This window comes from Nelumbo lutea, chromosome 8 (assembly GCF_056320005.1).
Source record: "Nelumbo lutea isolate HS-2025 chromosome 8, American lotus-T2T, whole genome shotgun sequence".
NCBI classification, from domain to species: domain Eukaryota; kingdom Viridiplantae; phylum Streptophyta; class Magnoliopsida; order Proteales; family Nelumbonaceae; genus Nelumbo; species Nelumbo lutea.
In genome coordinates, this window is record NC_142691.1 from 55,560,933 (window position 1) to 55,583,674 (window position 22,742).

Sequence of the window (22,742 nt, forward strand, 5' to 3'; positions counted from 1 at the left end):
TTAAAACCGGTTTAAGGGGGCTGGTTTAGGTCTCCTCCATCCCCTGAACAACATGTTCATTAAAAGACAAAAGTAACAATTAATTAGGTTTTGTTCAAAAAGATAATTAGGTAGGAATCCTGGTCTATTGTAGTCTACCAGGCTGTTAATTAAACAAAAGATTTTAGATGTGAGGATTGATACTTGTTAATGTTTGGCTGCTTTGGGTTTCTTTAAGCTTTATGGGACATGGGTGTTTCCAGTTTCCCATTTTTTCATTGCTAAATGGCAAGATATTTAAAATAAATGGTCTAATGGTCTTTCAAAAACCCGGCCGAAAGATTTTCTGTAATAACTCTTACCAAAGATGCCGCCTATATATACATTTATCAAAATTTACAAGACAGTTGAATTTGAAAGAAAATAACAGAAATTAATACAAAAGTGAGGGAAAGTTGTTCAAAATTTCTGTTTGTATTCCGTTAGACCAAACGCAGCCCAAGGTACCCATAATCCCTATCACCACATCTTATGAGGGACTATTAATTTATACTAGTAAGTACTAGTGTCTAGGATGACCATCATCACTGTAGAAGACTACTTTCATCAAATAAAAATTTGTAGTATGAATTTATTGGATGTAGTTGACTTGTCCTTTCACGCTTCCACATTACTAGTTATTAAGGCTCAGTTTGGGGATTATAAATACAAATATCTACATTGTAAATACATATAAAATACAAGGTTTTATATTCTACATATTTATATTTGCATTTTTTCTAGGAGTATAAATATAAATATGTATTTAGGCTCAGTTTCAAAGAAGTACAAATACAAATATGTAGAGTGTTAAATAAAATCTTGTATTTTATATTATTTTGCTTGTGTTTGTAGTGTACATATTTGTATTTGTACTCTTTCTAAACTGAGTCAGGCTGTCTTTGTTCGCAACATAAATAAATTTGCAGTGATGCAAAATTATGGAAATGCAAATGATTTGAGTGTAAATTCATACCTATTTGTATTTCAAATTTTAGCTTATTTTCTTTGATTGCAGTGTAAATAAAGTAAATCAAGATATGAAATAGAACAAAGTAAAACCCAAAACAAAATTAAACCAGAGTTTGCATTTAACTGCATCCAATCACAGACTTAAAGAATAAATCAGTTTGCACGTATTAATCAAAATAAAAAACCCACTTTTGAAAAAAGGGAAGAAATTTTTCCTTACATTCGGTGGACCTATTATACATTCATTGATGAAATTGCTTTACTAGAAGGCACTGATCTTATACTACTTCTACCTGCAACGTATCATTACTAACACAATTTTCTACAGTATAATTGAAATGAAGGAGATACAACATATGGCCGGCCAAGACCTCACCCCGGCCTATGACTTCGTCTATGGCAATGTGGTAGACAACAAATACACCATCGATCAACATCAAGTATATCGTCCAAGATTTCCCATATGTCCTCCCCGCCATGAAATACATCCAGGGAGCAGTAGAGGAAGCTGGTTTACAAGACAGAGTGAAGGTGACAACAGCCACTTACACAGGAGCCCTTGCCATGCTAATACCTACCCTCCTTCGGCCTCTGTCTTCAGAGATGAAATCAGGCCATACCTGCAGTCCCTTAGTAGCTTCTTACCACATAATAATTGGGTTGTGCTTACATTCACACTTACTTCAGTTAAATGCTCTACTCACATAATATTAGGCGTGATTATGCTGTGTTCATTGCACCATTTTTCATGGAAGAAGATGGCATCGGATTCAGCATTCTTCGACCTCGGGATCTGCTGGATGAAGTACGACCAGAAGTTAATGAGAGTTTCTCTTATTTTAGCCAAGTATGCAATCATTACTGGTTCGCGAGCTTCATACTCTCCCGTAACCTGGTTGACGACAAGCTGAGAATCGCTACAAACAATGATATGTTTGGCCTTCACTTCACTTGCTAAAGCCAGCCCGGCTAATAAGGCCTCATACTTTGCCTCGTTATTGGATGCCGCGAACTCGAAACATAGTGCATACTCCAACTTCACACCGCTTGGTCCGCATAGAACGATTCCAGCTCCACTACCCTGCTGGTTTGACGAGCCATCTACGTGAAGGATTCAGGGCTCCTCATCCCAGTTCGTGCCTAGCCTAACTAGGAGAGATACCACACTGGCTTCTACCTCACGGTGCTCGAGTTCAACCAGCCCGGGAGCCTCGGGCTCACCCGAACTGAGGGCCTCGTGCTCAACCGACCTGGGGACTTCAGAGCTGAACATGCATTCTACGACAAAATCTGCTAAGGCTTGGGCCTTAATAGCAGTTCGCGGCTTGTAATGGAGATCGTACTCGCTGAGCTCGATAGCCCATTTCGTCAACCTACCAAAGACCTCGGGCTTGAGTAACACTTGGCTCAAAGGCTTGTTGGTGAGGATGATAATGGTGTGAGCTTGGAAGAATGGGCGGAGCTTTCGGGCTGCGGTAAAGAGTGCATAGGCCAACTTCTCAATCTCGGGATATCTTGTTTTTGCTCCCTGCAACACCTTGCTAACATAGTAGATGGGTCGTTGAACCCGATCTACCTCTCTTGTTAGTACCGAGCTGACCACCTCGTCGCTTGCCGAGAGGTACAGCTCCAAGACTTCACCCTCTTTGGGCCGGGTTAAAGTTGGGATGTTGGCGAGGTACCTTTTAAGCTCGTCAAAGGCGAGCTGGCACTCCTGGGTCCACTCAAAGTTTTAAGTTTTTAATGCCTTGAAGAAAGGCAGGCAGCGGTCTACCGATTTGGACATGAAGCAGCTCAGAGCGGCTATACGACCATTCAGCCGCTGAACCTCCTTCAATTTCCGAGGTGGTCTCATGTCTAAGATGGCCTTTACCTTTCCAAGGTTGGCTTCAATGCCACGTCTGCTAACGATGTACCCTAGGAATTTCCCCAAGGTAACACCGAAGACACATTTGTTCGGATTCAATTTCATATTAAATTTGCGCAGGATTTCAAAAACCAAATGCAAATCTTTTATTAATTCACATGAAAATTGCAAGCTCGGGTAATGTACTTCCCTGATGAAATTGACTGCGATGAGCTTCCCGACCTCCTCATCAACTGCTCTCTAGCGTTCTGGGGCTAGGTTGCGTTTCTTCTGTCTAACGGGCCTAACTATAGGATCAGTATTAAGTTTGTGAGTAATGATGCTCGGGTCTATGTCGAGCATTTCTGCCGCAGACCATGCAAACATATCTAGATTGTCAAGTAGGAAGCTTACCAGTTGGGCGCGCAGAGGCTCCTCAAGTGATGCTCCGATCTGGAGTATCCGAGCTGGGTCCTCAGTGGATACTGGGATGGAGACAGTTTCTTCTATAGGGGCAGCTCGCTCTTTGTTTCACTCTTCGGGTCGCTCTAGCTTGATGTTATCTGCTACCTTGGCTTTCCCCTTGAGCGCAGAAACATAGCATTTGCGGGACTCCAATTGATCACCTCGCGCCACCCCAACTCCGAAGTCCGTTGGGAACTTCATCGCCAGATAGTAGGTAGAGACCAAGGCATGCATGGTGTGTACGATGGGTCATCCTACTATGGCGTTGTACGGGGAGGGAGTCGCAACCACTAGGAAGTCATGGTTGAGCCGCACAATGCTAGGCCAAGTGCTGACCTCAATAGGTACGATAATCCTTCCCAAGAGCCTGACTTCTTCACTGCTGAATCCTATCAGGGGAGTGCTCGTAGGCTTCAGATCACTCTCCCGAAGCTGAAGTTTGTTAAATGCCTCTTTGAAAAGGATGTCTGCTGAACTGCCTAAATCTACAAGGATACGCTTGACCTCGAAGTCATTGATCCTGATCTTCACAACAAGCGCATCATCATGGGGGTAATGGACCCCTCGTGCATCATCCTCTGTGAAGAAGATCGGCTCTTCCACCCTTGGTCGCTTTGGTGGATTCTTCTCTTCCTTCTCGACCTCCCGAGATGATGTCCGAGCTGCGGCCGAAGTGTAGCCTGCAACAATGGAGCCTCCGACTATTACATTTATAGTTCCCCGAAGTGGCCTCTCCTCGGGGAACTGCCTCTGTGGCTGTTCTACTGACCTGTTACTGGGCTCGGGGGCATCTCGACTCTACTCCCCTTGCCGACCTGTTTTATTATTCTGTACAAAATTCTTTAAGTATTCACGACGGATGAGCTCCTCTATCTCATTGCAGAGATTTTTACAGTTTTCGGTGTTGTGACCGTGATCTTTATGAAAGCTACAGTACAAATTCTTGTTTCTTACATTAGGGTCCCCTCTCATACGGGGTGGCCACTTTACATGGGGGCGTCCTTAATTGCCATTAGAATTTCTGACCGCTTCGCATTCAAGGGTGTGTAGTTGGTCCTCTCTGTCTGCGGAGCTCAGAAAGGTTGCCCTGGCCTCGTTCCCTTCGCTGCTTCCTTTTTCTTCTTGTTGTCTCCCTCAGTTGAAGGTTCTGCTTCCCTTTTCCTTTTCTCTGGGGCCTGCTCACACTTCTGGTTCATCTCTTCTTTCGTCCCTATAAAATGATCTGCGAGCGCGAGGAACTCGGTCACAGTGCTAGGTCGGTTGACAGTCACATACCATTTGAATTCTTTATGGGTGATGCCCCTCTTAGCGGTTGTAAGCTGAACTGCAAGGTTCAGGTCGGGTATCTGTAAGTAAGTATCGTTAAACAACTTGATGTAGCTCCTGATTGATTTACCTTCCCTCTAGACAACACCGAGGAGGCTCTCCTGCGTCTTTGGACACCGCTTGCTGGTGATGAAGTGGGAAGTGAACACCTGCACGAATTGTGCCCAACTTTTTATACTTCCGGGCGCAAGATTTCTGTACCATGTGCGGGCCACTCCTTTGAAGGTGGTGGAGAAAGCCACGCACATACAAGATTCGCTAGCTCTTGCCAAATGCATCTGCGACTGAAATGCATCCACATGGTCATTGGGATCAAACAACCCGTCATACTTGTCTAGCGGGGGAACCTTGAAATCCTTAGGCATCGGGACAGCAAGGATCTCTGGTGATAAGGGGGACGAGAGTGTCAGGAGAGGAGTGGTTGTTGCTTCACCCGAGCTCGCTTCGTTTTTTCCTTTCAACTCGGGCAAGTTATGAGTGGTAGTCCGGCAAGATCGGCGGTGTCTTCTATGCCTTTTTGCCGGCTCAGCATTAGTGCTGCTCGCTTCGGTGTGACTGAACTCGCTGGGCCTAGGGACAGGCCCGAATTGCTGCTTGTGTCTGTAGTTTGGGGCCAGAACCCCGAACTGGTTGTTTTCCAGGGGGAGCTCGAGTTGGGAAGGCCGAGGTGAGGCAGGCCTGGTAGGCTGGGAACCCCCCGACTTGGCAACAAGCTGCGCGGCTGGGGGCTTGACTTGCTTCTTACCCCTGCCGTGGGGTGAGACTTGGCTCCCCAGGGGGACCTGAGCCCGGGAGGTCTCTCTTCGGTGCGAGGGGCGTTCAGATCGGTATTGATGCCTGTTCTGCTACGAAACTGGATACCGAGGTGGGATCTACGACTGATTCATGGGCAATGGGGGAAACTGGGACTGGTACTACTGCTGGTACACCTGCTGGAGGGCTTGCTGCTGATACACCTGGAGTTGTTGAACTTGCTGCACCTGAGCCTGAATGGCCCGCATGCAGTTCACCAGGTCTTCCATTTGGTTTGTCCCAGTTGCCGGGGGCAGAGAGGGCTCTGCAAAAGTTGTGACAACCGCAGGGGGAAGCGGTACGCTTACCGGTGCCGCGACTGGGGGCAGACTTAGTACTGGGACCTCGTCCACAGAGAAGGGGAGAATGAACTGTCCCACACAGACTGTGGGGGACTAAAGCTCCGGTGGGGTACTTACGCCTGAGTGTTGACCTACGTTGCTAGAGGAAGCCATTGGTTATATTCAGAGATAAGATTCCGGTGGAAGGCTTTTTGCTACGCTTCCCACAGATGACGCCAAATGATGCCGTGCAGTTCAGTCACTCCTAGCTGGCAGTGGCTTTGATCCTAGCTAGCCACAAGTACACTTGAGAAGGAGAATACAGTGAAGGATTCCCGAGGGATATGCCCGGCGGGAACACTCTGATGCTCAAGTTAGATTTCGGAAAGTTTGTATGAATGTGAGAGAGCTAAGAGTGTAGAAAAGCGCAATACCTCGGGCCCCTGAAGAGGGAGCCTTTATATAACGGAGCCTTCGCGTATCTTGCGGAGTCGTCCCGAAATTACTGCTGAAGTGGGGTGCGTTATTCGGAGAGGTTATCTATTAGCGCCAACTACTTCCGCCCTAATTGGACGGGGGGATAATGCTGAGCTTTACGGAGTGTAATCCCGTAAAATTAGGGAGCCGTTGAGGGCTCTTAAGACTGTTAGGAAGCTAGATCGGCGCACTTGAGCTAATATACCCGAACTGACTCTGAGTTGTTGCCTTATCTGTTGTCCTTACGACCTGGTACCGGGGTTCTTTCAGCTCGGGGTAGTTCCTTAGCTCTTAGCGATGGTCTCAATTCAGGGCTGCCTTGCGGTGGTCTCAGTTCGGGGTGGACCTAGCTTGGAGAAATCCTTAAGGTACCATCCCACCGAGCTTTCGGGCCAGGTACTCATTAGTTCGTTCCGCCGAGTCATTACCGAGCTGTCATGCTGAGTTGTCACTTTGGTCAGGTCATGCCCACGTGTCACCCTTGTTATAAGGTTGGGTCAAATCACCCTCCATCATATATATATATGTATATATATATATATATATAACGAGCCGATATCTAGTAGGCTCGAGCATGGCTCATTTAATAATTGAGCCAATGAATTGAGCTCGAGATCAAGCTTGAACTCGGTTAAAACCGAGTTGAGCTAAGTCTGAACCAAGTTCAAGCATCTCGTGAAAAGCTCAACTCATTATATATTTGAAGGAAGGTTAGTACACCCTTCTTTTTTTTTTTTTTAATTTTTTCCTTCAAATCAAACACTACATAGAATTTTATTAACCATTATGAAAGGTAATTAAGTAAATGAATACATGAAAGGGTTTAGCTTACCTTGCCCCAAACCCAAAGATACAAACCACTCGATCGATCCCTTTCACATTCCAATACCCCAACAAACAAAATCAATACAAAACGAATAAAGAATGATTAAACATTTCGAATTTTGTTTTTGATAAAGAAACATTAATTAAGAAATCTAACCCTGGGGCTGGGAGTGGGAAGACCTGAAAGATGGACTGATATGACTAAAAACAGTGAAATCATGACAAATGGAGAGGCCACCATTGACAAATTGAAAGCATCAGCGACTCCATTAGCTTCCCTGTAAGCAGGAGAGAAAGCAACATTAATTCTTGTAATCAGTGTAGTAATTAAACCGGCCAAGAAGGAGATCATTAATTTGTCAATATAATTAAGATTCCAGTTGGCGCAGCATTGAACGCCTTCCAACAACAGAGCGAGCATATATTTTAGTCTAGATCTCTTCTGCTTTCATGGCTTTTTGCTACTCTCTCTCTCTCACAAGTAGTGTCAGTGTTTTTAGCTGATTAATTAATTCTTAAACCCATGAGGCCATGACCATGCATGTCTCTTATTCTTTTCAGTTTCTCATTTTTCATTTAAGTTTTTGAGTGGGCCATTTTATATCTTCACATTTCTTTCCTATTTTTCAGTTCCATAATCATAACCATTTCATATTTCACACACGTCACATTTGGCATCGCTCTATGAAATGATATATTTTGTAGTATGTCCCTGGAGAGACGATTTGAAGAGATATAAAATTAATTAGTTATTTTAATAACCATGCACGTAAGTTCTGTTAAGTGATAGATTTCTGAACGGTGCTTTATTTGCTAACATTCCTTCTTCATAAAAAGCTTATTTAGCTTGTAATATGGTCAGGATGTCAAGAACACGTCAATTTATTTCTTGCGCTAAAATTTCATTTATTATAATGACGATTGAACACTAAAAACTTAATCTGTAAATTGAGATTCGTAATTCATTAGTAGGTTATTGGTTATTGGGCATTAACCGTGATTTTACTGAAAATAAAAGCCCGTTTGGTGCGTTTTTTTTTTGGGAAGATCTTCTCGTAGGTAATTTTGACGGTCAAAAGGCGAGCTTTTAAACGAAGGTCGGAGCAGCCCGAACCCGAATTATGTCTGACAGATCTTTAATTGATGATGATTGCTTATACTTGCTACAAACCTAGACCAGATTATATTTGTTACAACTTAGAAGATTTGCATGCTTCTAATCTAATAATAAAAAGAGAATGCCAACTAGGGCTACAAATGGTATCTGTTAGTATGAAATCTGAATTTGATCCCTTTATTATGGTACCAAGTATGAATCCATGCACCCCAATATATTCAATCCAAAATATTTTATTCGCTCCATTTTATATTTTATGTTGTATCATCTATTTAGTAAACCTGGTTTGGATGCTCTACTACTGTTTTTACTAATTTCCATAGGTTTTCATGAAATACAATATCAAAGTTATAAGAGTCATATTTGGTCATTTTTAGTTTAACTTGATAATAATACTCAATATTGATGAATTAAATTTTTGGTGAAGTATCAATTTTTTTGTGCTAATTCCCTTGTCATTTGGTCTACTTCCAAGTGGTCGATGATTCAGAGGCCGAAGTGGAGAACTTTTGCTGGATGATGACCTTGATGTCGAATAGACCAGGCCGAGTTGGAGGCAGATTGGGTGTCGAGCTGATTGAACCGAGCTGGGCAGGTTAGGTGCCGAACTAACTGGGCCGAGCTGGGCAAGTTAGGTGCCGAACTGACTGGCTGAGCTAGGCAGGTTAGGTGACGAGCTGACCAGAGTGTTGAGCTCCCTGGCGGCAAGCTGGATTGATTGTTGAGCTTCGTAGTTCTTTAGAGACCTACAAGGAACCAATGTCAGAGGACCCGAGGTGGCTAGCCCAGCAAGGTCGCTTCGATGCTTAAGTCAGTATTCTCACAGTAGACTGCGAGCTAAAAATCACAAAGTATGAGACCTAGAATATGCTTACTTGCCCCCCATGCCATTGGGGTTGGTGCCTTTAAATCGGCATTGTTTGGCGTGGGCTTCACGCACCGCATCCGAGATTTTTGAAAGGTTGCCAAAGTGGTCCGAGATTCTCGTAGGCAACCGCCATGCATGTTGACCACCCTCCGGATCGTTCGGCACGTGGGTCAACTTCCAAGGATCGTGGGAGTGTTAGGATATGCATGCTGAATTCATCGTCGAGTATGTCTTGCAGGTCACCAGGTCGGCGCCTCTGCTAGGTCGCTAGGTCGGTGCCTGTGCCAGGCCGCTAGGTCGATGCTTGTGCCAAGCCGCCAAGTCGTGCCTAGGCTAGGTCGCTAGCTTGGCGCCTGGGCCAAGCCGCCAGGTCGGCACCTGTGCCAGGCCACTAGGTCACGCCTAGGCCAGACTGCCAGTTTGTGCTTTGGCCAAGCCGCTAGTTTGCATCTGGGCCAGACCGCAAGGTCGACGTCTTTGCCAGGCCGCCAGGTTGCGCCTATGCCAGGTCGCCAGGTCGGGGCCTGTGCCAGGTCGCTAGGTCGCACCTGGGCCAAGCCACTAATTCGTTCCTGGACCAAGTCGGGCCTAAGCCAGGCCGTTAGGTCATGCCTAAGCTAGGCTGCCAGTTCACACCTGGGCTAGGCCGCCAAATCACGCCTGCGCCATACCGCTAATTCGCACCTCGGCTAGGCCGCTTTTTGGAATTTATCTTATTACTATGAGATTCTTCTTTGGGGTACTACGGTACACTACGGGCACGGTTTTTTGTAATTCTTCTTACCTCCTTTATAACCTCCTCACAGCTTCTGTGTTGCTACCATGGTCCCCAAATGATGAAAGAAGGAAAGAAAGAATATTTGGAAATTTATGGAATCAACCAATGCACAAACAGATACTCATTTTTTTGTCTGTTTAAGAGAGCTGAAGTGTGGAAGCTTCTGGCTTTTCGAGGCGGGCCCCACACGGACAGATCAAGCTACTCTTAAAGCCACAAAACAGTAATACCACAGAAGCTAGCTCCTCGCCATGGCCATGGCCAGGAGCACGTCAACAATATATTTTTTATCGATTGCTTCTACCGTGTCGGAATATTATAATCTTTTTTTTTTTGTTTTTTGCGCCAATGAGTGATGAATTAATAGATATGACAATTTGATGGGCCCAGATGCTAATAATTGCTTTTGCCAGCCGCTTTGTCTGTTTCAGATGAGCGACAACTCTCAAGCTGTCTTCTCTTCAAGCCAACGACTTGACTCTGATGAGTGGTGACTTCCAGTTTTGAATTGATCTATTCAACGGCGGAAGCCAGAGGAATATACATATATATATATCAATGGAGATCCACGCAGCTTCTTGAGAGCAAGAACAAGAGAATGGAGGAAGGGCTTCCTGAAAGCATGAAAATAGAGAGACAGCTTTGTGAAGCAGCATTGCAGGGGAATGCAAAATCTTTGTCTGGTTTGCTTGAAAAAGACAGTCTAATTCTTGATAGAGTGATTGTGGGTTGTATCAGGGAGTCTCCTTTGCACACAGCAGCAACGCTCGGTCACGTTGATTTTGCTAAATTACTCTTGAGCTGCAAGCCTGAACTTGCTGGCCTCAAAGACCCACGAGGACATACTCCGCTTCACTTGGCATCAGCAAGAGGGCACCTTGAAATCGTGAAAGCTTTGCTAGATCAAGATTCTGGCCCTGGACTCTGCCTTGCTCGCGATGCAGATGGAATGATTCCTCTCCATCTAGCAGCAATTGAAGGCCAAGTGGATGTCACTAAAGAGCTGGTTAAGAAGAAACCTGGAACAGTTCTTGAACTTGTGGGTCGTGGTGAGACCATTCTACACCTCTGTGTTAAGCATGGGCGTTTGAATGTGTTGGAGCTGCTGCTGGGTTTAATGGGTAACCCCAATAAGTATGTAAACGTCGGGGATGCTGATGGCAATACTGTCCTGCACCTCGCCGTAGCAGACAAGCAGGTTGAGGTAAGATCTTATTCATGGCTTCTAATTATCACAGTTTTGTGTTTTGTATAGAGATTCCTGTAAGAGCAATTAGGAATAGAAGGGATTGATTCTGATTTTGGGAGGAGATGCAATTGGAATTGGTCTCAAATTCCCAATTCTAAGCCTGGAATTAAACAAGTCGTAGAACAAAATATAGGCCAAAACCAATGCTTGCGGAGAGGAACGTTTTTTTCCCCCAATTTCCGTTTTTGCTCCAGCATGTCTTTCTTTTTTTTTTCAATTTTCCCTTTTGCTCCGGCATGTCCTTTTCCTGTTTTTCTTTTTTTTTTTTTTTCCAATTTCCCGTTTTACTCAGGCATGTCACTGCTACACACTTGTCGTCTGTAACTTTCTGTTTCTCTTTCTTGACCTGGTTCTTGTTCTGTGCAACTTCCGGCCATCTACAGCGCTGCATATCCATGTTGCCGACGATCTAACGTTTTTGGTCCTTTGGTTTCTTGGTGACGGTGGAAAATTCCTCTCGATTGTTCTTTACAAAAGTTACAAGGATCTTTTTCACACCTCTGAACTATTTGACAAAATGCCGTTAAGAAGTCTATTCGATTGCAGTTCAACCTTGTAACTAATCCGAACAATAACATTTCGGGGTTCCTGTATCTAATTCATTCCAATTCCAAGCAAATCAGACAAAATAATATTTAGGTTTTCTTTTTTCGCGTCTAATGCCTAACCCAGCCTGGGCGGGCTCCTGTAGCGCCAGCTCTTTCCGGAATTCCGGGCATCAATGCTAAGCCCATCCTGGGCCCAAGCTCATTCCGGCATCATAAAATAGGGCGATTGAACGAATGGGATTTCCACAATCCCAGCTTCTTCATCAGTGGCGTCCTCTTCCAAGATGCTAAGCCCATTTCGTTCCCGCCCATGATATATCACTAGTTCACTACTAACAACTTAACACGTAAGTGCACATGACCAATTGCCTATGGTAAATGAATCACGGGCCTAGCCCATGATCATCCCCCTGTTACTGTGGCCTGTGGGTAGGGTCTTTGCACCAAGGAATGTAGAATGCCACCAATGTCTCAGTGGTTCGGCTTAATTGGGTAGCCTGTCCCAACCCCTACCCTAATCGGGATAGGGTTTTAGCCCAATTGTACCAAATGTCAATTCTTTTTGTTCCAGACTCTTATGTATCATATAGTTTAATTTCTGGACTAAAACGTGTTGCTTAAACTGCGCAGATCATCAGATTTTTGCTTAACAAAACAGATATAAAAATTGATTCTGTGAATAAAAACTCCTTCACAGCGCATGATGTTTTAACACAAAGTCCAAAGGACAACTCCAAAGACGAGGACATCAAAAAGGCTCTACAAAGTCGAGATGAAGACCCGGCACAGGCCGGTGACACAACCACACAAGTCCAAGCCCCCGCCCTAGCTGGGCAAGGTCGAGCCATCACAGAACCATCATCACCACCACCACCAGGCGGCTATATGATGACCACACAAGGCCAGCACAATCCCTTCCAAGTTGTACCAAATGGAGCCATCTCAGAGCCCAGAGATACGACCGCCCTAGGCCAAGTCCGCAAAGTACAGGAAAAAGAGGACAGAAGGGACAAGAGAAACTGGTTGGAGAAGAAGAGAGAAACGTTAATGGTGGTGGCGGTACTGATCGCCACCATGGCTTTTCAAGTGGCAGTAAACCCTCCAGGTGGTGTGTGGCAAGATGACGTTACAGGCGATCCTCTCACCAATCCAAACTCACATAAAGCAGGCATGGCCATACTAGCCTACAAGAATGGAGCAAAATTCCGTAGACTATTTCGTTGCAACACGACAGGCTTTGCTGCCTCCCTAAGCATAATCTTATTACTGGTAAGCGGATTGCCATGGAGGAATAGGGCGTCTATGTGGCTCCTGATGGCGGCATTGTGGGTGGCGATCACAGCCATGGCCTTAACTTACCTGTTTACACTACTGGCCTTGACACCAAATCATGTTTTGCAGAAAATGGATCAGCAACTCATAACGGCAATTGCTTCCTGGTTGGGCGTGATAGCACTTCTCGTCTTTGGCCACAGTATCCGGCTGATCCTAATATGGTTGCGTAATTTTGCACGGCGTCAGAGAAGGAATCACAACGACGATGCTTGATAATATATAGTCTAATTGAAAAACAGAAATTAATTGTACCACTTCTATCATTGTCTCTGTCTTTGTTTTTGCAATTTCTTATTCTTCTGTTTTATAATCAAGGTTCAAAATGTCAATACGTCCGGTATATATATATATTTTTTATTTTTTTCTAAAACCGGTTTAAAGGGGCCGGTTTAGGTCTCCTCCATCCCATCCCCTGAACAACATGTTCATTAAAAGACAAAAGTAACAATTAATTAGGTTTTGTTCAAAAAAGATAATTAGGTAGGAATCCTGGTCTATTATAATCTACTGGGCTGTTAATTAAACATGTGCTTACATTCATACTTCAGTTAAATGCTCTACTCACATAATATTAGGCGTGATTATGCTGTGCTCACTGCACCATTCTTCGTGGAAGAAGATGGCAATCACAAATACCAGAACCTTTTTGATGCCATGTTGGGTTCTGTGTATGCTGCTATTGAGAAGATCAGCGGGTCCTCTGTGAGGATTGTTGTGTCCGAAACAGGTTTGCCGAATGTGGCTGATTTTGTATCAACCACGGGAAATGCACATGATTATTTGAATGGGTTGATCAAACATGTGAAAGGATCAGGAACTCCCAGAAAACCCAATTAGCCTATTGAGACTTACATATTTGCAATGTTCGATGAGAATTCCAAGGATGGACCAAAACTCGAGACACTAGGGGCTACCAACTCAGTTTTAAATTAGTGTGTTGTCATGAGCTGATGTTTTGACTTGGATTGTGATGAATTTGAAGTTCAATTGTAATGTGAAAATAAATGCTAGTACTCTTTTTATTAACTTATGATATTCGACCCAAATCCTTACTGCAATGTTAGATTCAGTGTTTTCGAACCGTTGTAGACCTGGAGGGAGGGTGGGGCTATTCGGCCCAGAAGCCATCAAGTCAACCGGTTCCATTTCACTCTTAATCCGGTCTTGGTAAAAAAACTGATGATTGGATTAGCCATCCACTGACTTAGGTGGTCAAATTGTTGATTTGTTTGACCAATTCAATAATTTTGATCATTTTTTGTTTTAATTATTTTTTAATATTTTATTTTATAACTTATAGTGGGCCATCAATTCAAATCAAACGATCAATTCACTTACCCAAAAACTGGTGGTAGAACGATTCCAGTCCCTGATCGGTTTTGAAAACCTTGATTAGATCAGAAGACGCTAGAAATAGAGTCGCCCATTCACTAAATTCATGACCCACCAATTTAAAATAGAAATTAAAATAGTATTAGCTTTCTACTTTGTACTTCCATCGGTTCAACTTGGTTTTGCAACTGCAGGTCAAAGCTAGCCCTTGCTGATAGTACAATAGGGATTCAAATGATATAATGTGAAAATTCAGGAACTCTTCTTAGGTTTGGATACGGGGCCCAAACTTCTTCAACAGCCCAAAGTGGAGGCAATTTTCTACCACAACTAGAATTGCTAATAATCAATAAAGGTTAAGGCTATGTTTGGTTTGAAGGAGAGGTAGGGAAAGGAGTAGTTCTAGTGTATTCCTCAATATTTTGGATTCTATTTATAGACCCTTTTATGACTGTTGAGTTTGTTCCAATCATGGTTTTTAAAACCGAACAAGTCAGGGGTCCAGTTACCGGTTCAAACGATTGGCCCATTCTGACAAAAAAAATGAAAAATATTAAATAAATTGAAAAATAGTCAAAACCGTTCGAATGGTTAACCAGCTGGTTCAGCAGTTTGCTGACCAAAATCAATAGTTTTGGGGAAAAAGATGTTTTGGGGGAAAATAGAACCGGTTAGATGACTAGTTGATGGGTTGTCGAAGCCCTCAAAATTAATGCTAATCCCACAATAAATTTTTTGTAGTAATAGTGGTACTAGGTCGAATCCCATAGGGAGCTAGGGAATAATTTCTTAGCCGAGTGTGCAATATAAAGAGTGGGAAAATTAAATAATTAAAATTCTAAAAGAACAAGAGAGCAATATCAATTAACAAGAGAAATCAATCTTACCAAGCAAAACTTGGTAAATTTGAACTAGAATAGAAATTCTGTGTTGTTGCTAACTTGGTAACTTCGAACTAAGATAGAAGTTTCATGCAAGCGCCAACTTGGTAATTGATTACTCGGTTGGATCAGTGGCGCAATTCAAGCTTCTTATGTATTTTGGAGTAGTCCCAATTTGCATAGAACTTATTGGCATTTTCTTGTACTGTATCGTCCTCTCCGGGTTGGGGGGAATCCATCATCGGATTCAAATCATCATTTGACTGCTCACCAACATATGGTACCAAGTGTTTAATATTAAAAATATCATGAGACGTATATAGTCTATAAGTATTCTCATTGATGACTTCAACTATCTCGTATGGTCCAACCTTCCTTGGTGCCAACTTTCCACGTTGTGCAACCAATAAGCGTTCCTCTATTAAATGGCCCAAACATAGCCTCCCACATCAAACACTAATTTCCTCCTATATGTATATGCTAAGATGGGTCTTTCAAAACCAATTTTATAAATATTTACTCAGTTGATTCAAATCCCATACTGCATCAATATACTTGTTCTATTATTTTAGTAATATATCATCTATTGATATATTATCAATAGATTCCATTTCTATTGATAATAAATTAATTAATTATCTTAGAATAATTAATCAACTATTTAATTACTTTTATTAGGTAAGATACATTTTTCCAAAGCAATAATATAATGCTTGAATTTCATTTTAACCCCTTCTGTCATTAAATTGAATATAGGCTATCCGGTATTCCTATGTAGAAGAGAAGTATCTAATAACAGAAACCCTCAACATGCAATTTAAATTTTGCTATCCTATCAATCCTTTAAAACCTTGTGGCAACAGAAGTTGATTTAATCTTATTGTATCATATGTTGCGTGGGAACCTCTGTGCTTGGCGAAAAGTCTCTCCCCTCACTCCATACAAGAAAGTAATTTGTTAGTTGAGCCACTATTATGCAAAGTACACGGTATCATTATTTATGCATCTAAGCTTAATTTTTAAATAATTAAGTTAATATTTATAAATTTATTATCAGGGTCCTTGTGATACATAGGAATACCGGATAGCCTATATTCAATTTAATGACAGAAGGGATTAAAAACAAATGAAGAATTTTTCTTCCTAAAATTCGATTTGTACGCTTTTCTTTGAAGCATTTTTCACGTATTTCTTATCTGTTCTATATCAATGATTTTAATTTATTTATAAAAACAACAACAAAGAAAAAGAAAAATTTTGGAAGCCTTAGATCCCCCGTTTTCATTGATATCTTATGATATATACACAAATTCGATCATGCCTTTCCTAATCTAAAAAAGAAATACAAAGCTTTCTAAAACTTCTAAATCCTAACTGTACAGGGAATATACAAATCCAGGATGAGGATGAGGATGAGCCTTCAAATCTGGGATGAAAGCCATGAAAGCCTTATCTTCATCCAATACTCCCCCTCAAGGTGGTGCATGAGGATTGCGAGTGCCCAGCTTGGGAAGGAAAAAATCAAACTGTTTTGTCTGAGAGCCTTTGTGAAAATTTCGGCAACTTGTTCATTGGTATGGACATAGGAAGGCACAATGGTGACGGCTTGCAGCTCATTGCGAATGAAATGACAATCAACTTCAATATGTTTGGTTCACTCATGGAAGACAGGGTTTGCAGCAATGTGCAGAGCAGCTTGATTGTCACAAAACAAGCGTATAGGTTGAGGATGAAATATACTCAAAGACGACAGTAGACCTTTTAGCCACTTCAACTCACAACTGGCAGTAGCCATTGACTGGTATTCAGACTTGGCAGAGGAATGGGAGACAATATTTTGTTTCTTAGTCTTCCAAGAGATAGGGGAATGTCCGAACATGACAAAATACCCAGTAAGAGAGCGACGAGTTAGAGGACAACTCGCCTAGTCGGAATCACAATAGGCATACAATTGCATATCACTATCAGAGCGCAAAAATATTCCTTGACCAAGACGTCCTTTCAGATAATGAACCACATGTAATGCCACATCCCAATGATCAACACGATGACACTACATAAATTGAGCCATGGCATGAATGCAATAACTGAGCTCTGGCCATGTAATGGTTAAATAAATCAAACGGCCCACAAGACGTCGATATCGTTCAAGGTCATCCAGGAGTGCTCCGTCAACAAGGGCAAGTTTATGATTCTAAGTGATAGGAAGGTGAACAGGTTTGGATCCCAATAAGCCAGCTTCTGTAATAATATCAAGTGCATATTTTCTTTGGCAAAGAAATATCCCCGATGATCTGCGAGTCACTTCGATGCCTAAAAAATATTTAAGAACACCCAAGTCCTTCATGCGAAAACACCGGTTCATATACTGTTTAAATTTGCGTATGAACTCCGGGTTATTCCCACCAACGATTAAGTCATCAACATAAACTAGGACGTGCAAGACAACCCCATTCTTGCGATTATGTAAATAAGGAATAATCGAAATAGGATTGTTCAAATTCAAAAGTTTTCAAGGCAGCACCTAACTTTGAGAACCGGTTCCAGGGGGCTTGCCGCAGACCATATAACGATTTCCGAAGTTTGCATACCTTTTCAGTTCCGGAGGCCGAAAAACCTGGAGGAGGTTTCATATAGACCTCCTCATGGAGATCACCATGCAGAAAAGTATTGTGGACATCCATCTGATGCAATTCCCAATGTTGGGCCGCAGCAACTATTAAGAGGGTTAGAACTGTAACCATTTTAGCCACAGGGGCAAAGGTATCGTTGTTATCAAGACCTTCAACTTGAGTGTTGCCCATGACTACTAACCGTGCTTTAAATCTTTTAATGGATCCATTAGAGTTGTACTTGATTTTGTACACCCATTTACACCCGATTGCCTTTTTTCTAGGTGGGAGGTCTTCCAAGGTCCATGTCCCATTGTCTTCCAAACCTTGTATCTTTTGGCGCATAGCCTCGCGCCACCGAGCATCAGTCATTGCTTCAGAGAAACGAGTAGGTTCTCGGCCTGCAGTAACAACTGCCAAGAAATGTTTGTATTTCATAGAAAAATTATCATACATCATATAATGAATTATGGGATAAGGAGTACCTGAGGACTAAGATGATGCAGGAGAAACAACGGAGGGGTCTAAGCGACGAGCTGAGTGTGTGATAAAGTAATTTCCTAGTTGCTGGGCCTTAGGTGCATCTCGCTTTGTCTATACCCCCTTGTTTCACATTGAAAGCTTTAAACAATTTACTTCTTCAAATTAAGTAATTTCCTAGTTGCTGAATGCCATTTACCGATTAATTGAGATTTTCAATTAATATCACTCCCCTTACAAGCGACACCATTTTAAACCCCTGCTTGGCCTTGCTAGACCCATGCCAATGGCCAAATTCAGGTCTAATATATAGAAAGGAAAGGGCTAGACTCCATTTTCCAATTTTCAAAGGCTGGCCTTGATTTTGTCAGGGTTGACCTCAATGCCACGTCGGTTGTGGCTTCTATCCAAAAACTGAAATTCCTGATCTCATTTCCAAGTCTCTTGTAAAGATCGATGAATGGAATCATTTAAAGATGCAACAAGTACTTAAAGACATGGGGAGAGAAATTGTTCGCAAAGAATCGCCTAATGAACCTGGAGAGCGAAGCAGATTGTGGTTGGAAGGTGATGCCCTTGATGTGTTGAGAGAAAACAAGGTAATTAGAACTAGCTAAATCCATGAGCTAAATAAATAGATGGATCGCTAAAAATTGTGCTAAAAGAATTGCAAATTGGTTCATTTTAAGGATTTTGCAAAAGCATTAGGAGACATAGATACGCCCACGCATAGATGATGTCAAGACCGGCCATGACAATGCTATTTTACTAGTATCGTGTATCCAACCATATGATGTGGCTTTGATCACCTATTCTATGATTTCTTTTTGACCTTTTATTTGTAGGGAACCAATAAAATTCAGGGGTTCAGCCTTGAATTATTCTTCAAACGAAAAGAACCATTGCGCGTTGGTACTAAAGCATTTGAGAAGATGACCAATCTTAGACTGCTCAGAATTGATGGCGTAATTCTCGAAGGAAGCTATGAAAATATGCCGAAAAAGATAAGATGGCTCTATTGGCATAGATTCCCTTTGCAGTCTATACCAATAGATTTTTATTTATCGCATCTTGTTGTTCTCGAGATGACAAGTAGCCATCTCAAAAAAGTTTGGGAGGACGGAATGCAAGTAAGAGACAAATTTTGTTTTCATTTTTACCATATATATATCACTAATTATTATTATATCTTTTACATGCACTACACCTAATTAATTTCTTTATTATTCACTCCTAGTTTTATCTTACAGCGTCTCATGCAGAATTTGAAAATCCTTGATCTTAGTGACTCCGAGTCCCTAATAAGGACCCCTGACTTCTCAAAGCTCCCTAATCTAAAGAGGTTGATCCTTGGAGGTTGTTCAAGTTTGGCTGAGGTTCTTGAATCCATTGGATGCCTTGAGAAGATAGTTCATTTGGGTATGAATCACTGTGTTCGTCTTGTGCATCTTCCAAACAGCATTGGCAGTTTGAAGTCTCTAAAACAACTTTCGCTCTCTCATTGCAACCAACTCAAAAAGTTACCATCTTCAATTGGACAATTGAAATCTCTTGAAAGTTTAAAGATGAATGGTTGTAGGCGATTTGAAGAATTACCAGAGGAATTGGGGGAGATGGAATCTTTAAAGAATCTTCGTTTAAGTGAAACTGCAATAAAACGGCTACCATCTTCAATTGGACAACTGAAATCTCTTGAAACATTAGAGATGAATGGTTGTAAGCAACTTGAAGAATTACCAGAGGAATTGGGGGAGATGGAATCTTTAAAGATTCTTCATTTAAGTGGAACTGCAATAAAACGGCTACCATCTTCAATTGGACAACTGAAATCTCTTGAAACATTAGAGATGAATGGTTGTAAGAAACATGAAGAATTACCAGAGGAATTGGGGGAGATAGAATCTTTAAAGATTCTTCGTTTAAGTGAAACTACAATAAAACGGCTACCATCTTCAATTGGACAACTGAAATCTTTATACCTGCTCGGGTTATGTGGGAACTTGTTTGCTAGCCTCACAAACATCGTCCGCCTTTTTAGGCTTAGGAAACTTGATGTAAGTGAATGTGAGAATCTTGAAGCACTTCCAGAGCTTCCATTGAGTTTACCTACTTTGGGTGTGAGGGGGTGTAACTCATTGGAAATGTTGGGGAATCTTGGATGCTTAACCAATTTGAAGGGCACACTGGATCTAAGTTGCGGCAAATTTCGTAGCCTACCAGACACCATCGGTCAGTTTTCACATATCAAGGAGATTAATGTAAACAATTGTATGAACCTTGAGAGGCTTCCAGATGAGCTTCCTTCAAGTTTGTGGGTATTGAAGGCAGTGGGTTGTACATCCATTGAAAGATTCCCAAATCTCTCCAACACAAGGGAGTTAAAAGCATTGTATCTTGGTAATTGTAAGAAGTTGGTTGAAATTCCCACTGATATTGTACTCTTGAATGGCTTGAAAGAATTTGTTATCCATGATTGCACACAAATTGAACAACTACCAGAAGAATTGTGGGGTATGGAATCGTTAGAGAGGCTTGGTGTAACTTATTGTAAAATAAAACAAATTCCATCTTCAATTATTGGACTGTCAAAGAAGCTTCAACAATTGAATTTAAGTGGGAACTTGTTTCATGGCCTACCAAACAGCATCCGTCACCTCTCTAATCTTCAGATACTCATTGTATGTGATTGCAAGAACCTACGGACACTCTCAGAGCTTCCTTCAAGTTTGATGCGTTTGTGGGCAGATGGTTGTACATCCCTAGAATGTTTACCGAGTCTCTTACACACACCAAACTTAAGAGAGGTAGACTTGCGAGGGTGCTACAATTTGGCAGATGGTTGGGAAAACACTGTCAAATACCAGATTGTGAAGACAATGATGATGGATAAGAGAGGGATCAAAACGTACCTTCTCTGTAGTAAGGTTCCATTGTGGTTCAGTCATAAGAGAAAAAGGGGATGAAATATATATTGACGTTCCTCCGGATCGTGCGGTAAATGGGTTAATTGTATGCGCTATTTGTCCTGAACCAACATATATAAGAACTCTTCAATATCAGCATATATATGAATTAGAATTATTTCCAGAAGTTCCGTTTTGGACAAGACCTTACGGAGGAGAAGGCGAACAAATGTGGTTGTATTTTATTCCACAGTCATCACTTTGTGATAAAATGTTAAGCACAACTATTTCTATAAGATTAGGGAACAAGAAGGAATTGGTGAAGGAATGTGGAGTCCATGTCTTATACGAGGACGACGGAGAATGGAATTTCTTCCAACACCCTATCCTCCATAAAATGACGAAGAGGAAATTTCTTCCAGCAGTTCCAACAACACCCACAATACATGTTCAAGGTGTGATCCCATCCATATACCCTTAATCTTTTCTTCTGTTTTTTCCTAATTAATTACTTCTCTTTTTTGCCATTAATTAATTAAAAAAAGGCAAATGCAAGGCTTGTAAAGAAACAGGGGACTGACAGTAATTGGAATTAATGCTCAGTTCCTCCAGGTGATTGTATTTTAAAAACCTTTAATAAGTGATTGTATTTTAAACTTGCCGGGTGATGTATCTGAGGCTCAGCCTCAGGCTCAAAGTGGTGACCCAGTAACAACTGCGGCAGAGATTTATTGTGAAACTGATGACCCATGTGGAAGTGGAAGTGGAATTATCTTGTAGGATAGAGTACTCTATGTGGGGTTGGGGCCATCAACTGAAACCGAGGACAATGACTTGCTGCATTCCCTTCCCGATCTCAATGAAGTTCCGCCATCACCGGTAACAGACGACAACGACGACTTGCACTTACACCATTCCCTTCCAGATCTCAACTACATTAATCCACCAAGTTCCATGCTTTCACCTTCAACAAGGGATACTTCGTTCCTCCATCTGGATGATATAGATGGAAGTAGGTCTGTAGCAGTCAACAGAGGCATTAAGAGAGGCCACGGTGAAGATGAGGCAGGGCCCAGTAGTAATCCGCCATCTAAGAGATCCCATGGTGAAGAGAATCCCGTAGGTTTGTATTGTGTTTTCACAATAGGCTTCCAATTTGCCATGAGGATTTCCATTGCCTTTACTTAAATATAGGACTATCATTTTATTTGGTCAGATTTTTTAATTTTTTGCAACTGAAATTAGTTTTTTTGTTTAACTTGCTCCCCCAGTGGAGACTGAAGAAACCAAATATGCTCTTCTAAAAGAAAACAAATCTGTGGCCTGTTAAATGGATGAATGATTTGCTTAGATGTGGTTTAAATTTTCAAATACCCAATAGTACTTGCCTTTTAAATATATCATTGCAAAATTGAATTTCTAGCATGTATGGAGTCATTTCATCTCAAACCCAAAAGTATATTATACAAATTGTTAATCTTTTTAAGGACTTTTTTGCAAACAGGTCCACTGAATGATACGGACAGGAGAGTGCAGATTTTCAATTTCCAGAGCTCTCACTTTTTTTAATCTATGTAAGTCTGTTGAGCTCTTTGTCTTACATCACTGGAGTTACTTTATCTTCTCTTCTCTGTTGG

At 41.9% G+C, this 22,742-nt stretch overlaps 2 protein-coding genes across 2 annotated transcripts; both read left to right on the forward strand.

The window, feature by feature from the left end:
* Positions 1 to 10,212: 10,212 nt before the first annotated feature.
* Positions 10,213 to 13,267, forward strand: LOC148844276 (uncharacterized). Its single transcript, XM_088959641.1, has 2 exons — positions 10,213 to 10,969; positions 12,193 to 13,267. Exons 1-2 carry the CDS (start codon positions 10,364 to 10,366, stop codon positions 13,108 to 13,110), a joined length of 1,524 nt encoding a protein of 507 aa, XP_088815767.1. The 5' UTR covers positions 10,213 to 10,363; the 3' UTR covers positions 13,111 to 13,267.
* Positions 13,268 to 18,597: 5,330 nt separating this feature from the next.
* Positions 18,598 to 21,165, forward strand: LOC148844277 (TMV resistance protein N-like; the record flags this gene model as incomplete). Its single annotated transcript, XM_088959530.1, has 4 exons — positions 18,598 to 18,801; positions 19,048 to 19,332; positions 19,453 to 20,204; positions 20,304 to 21,165. Coding segments are annotated over 4 exons (2,103 nt in total), but the record flags the coding sequence as incomplete, so codon positions are not given.
* Positions 21,166 to 22,742: the final 1,577 nt, after the last annotated feature.

Bases quoted from the DNA above. Each gene is read 5' to 3' on its own strand.
- LOC148844276 (XM_088959641.1), top strand. From the start codon at position 10,364: ATGGAGGAAGGGCTTCCTGAAAGCATGAAAATAGAGAGACAGCTTTGT. The intron at 10,970-12,192 runs GTAAGATCTTAT...TAAACTGCGCAG, and splicing joins TAGCAGACAAGCAGGTTGAG to ATCATCAGATTTTTGCTTAA.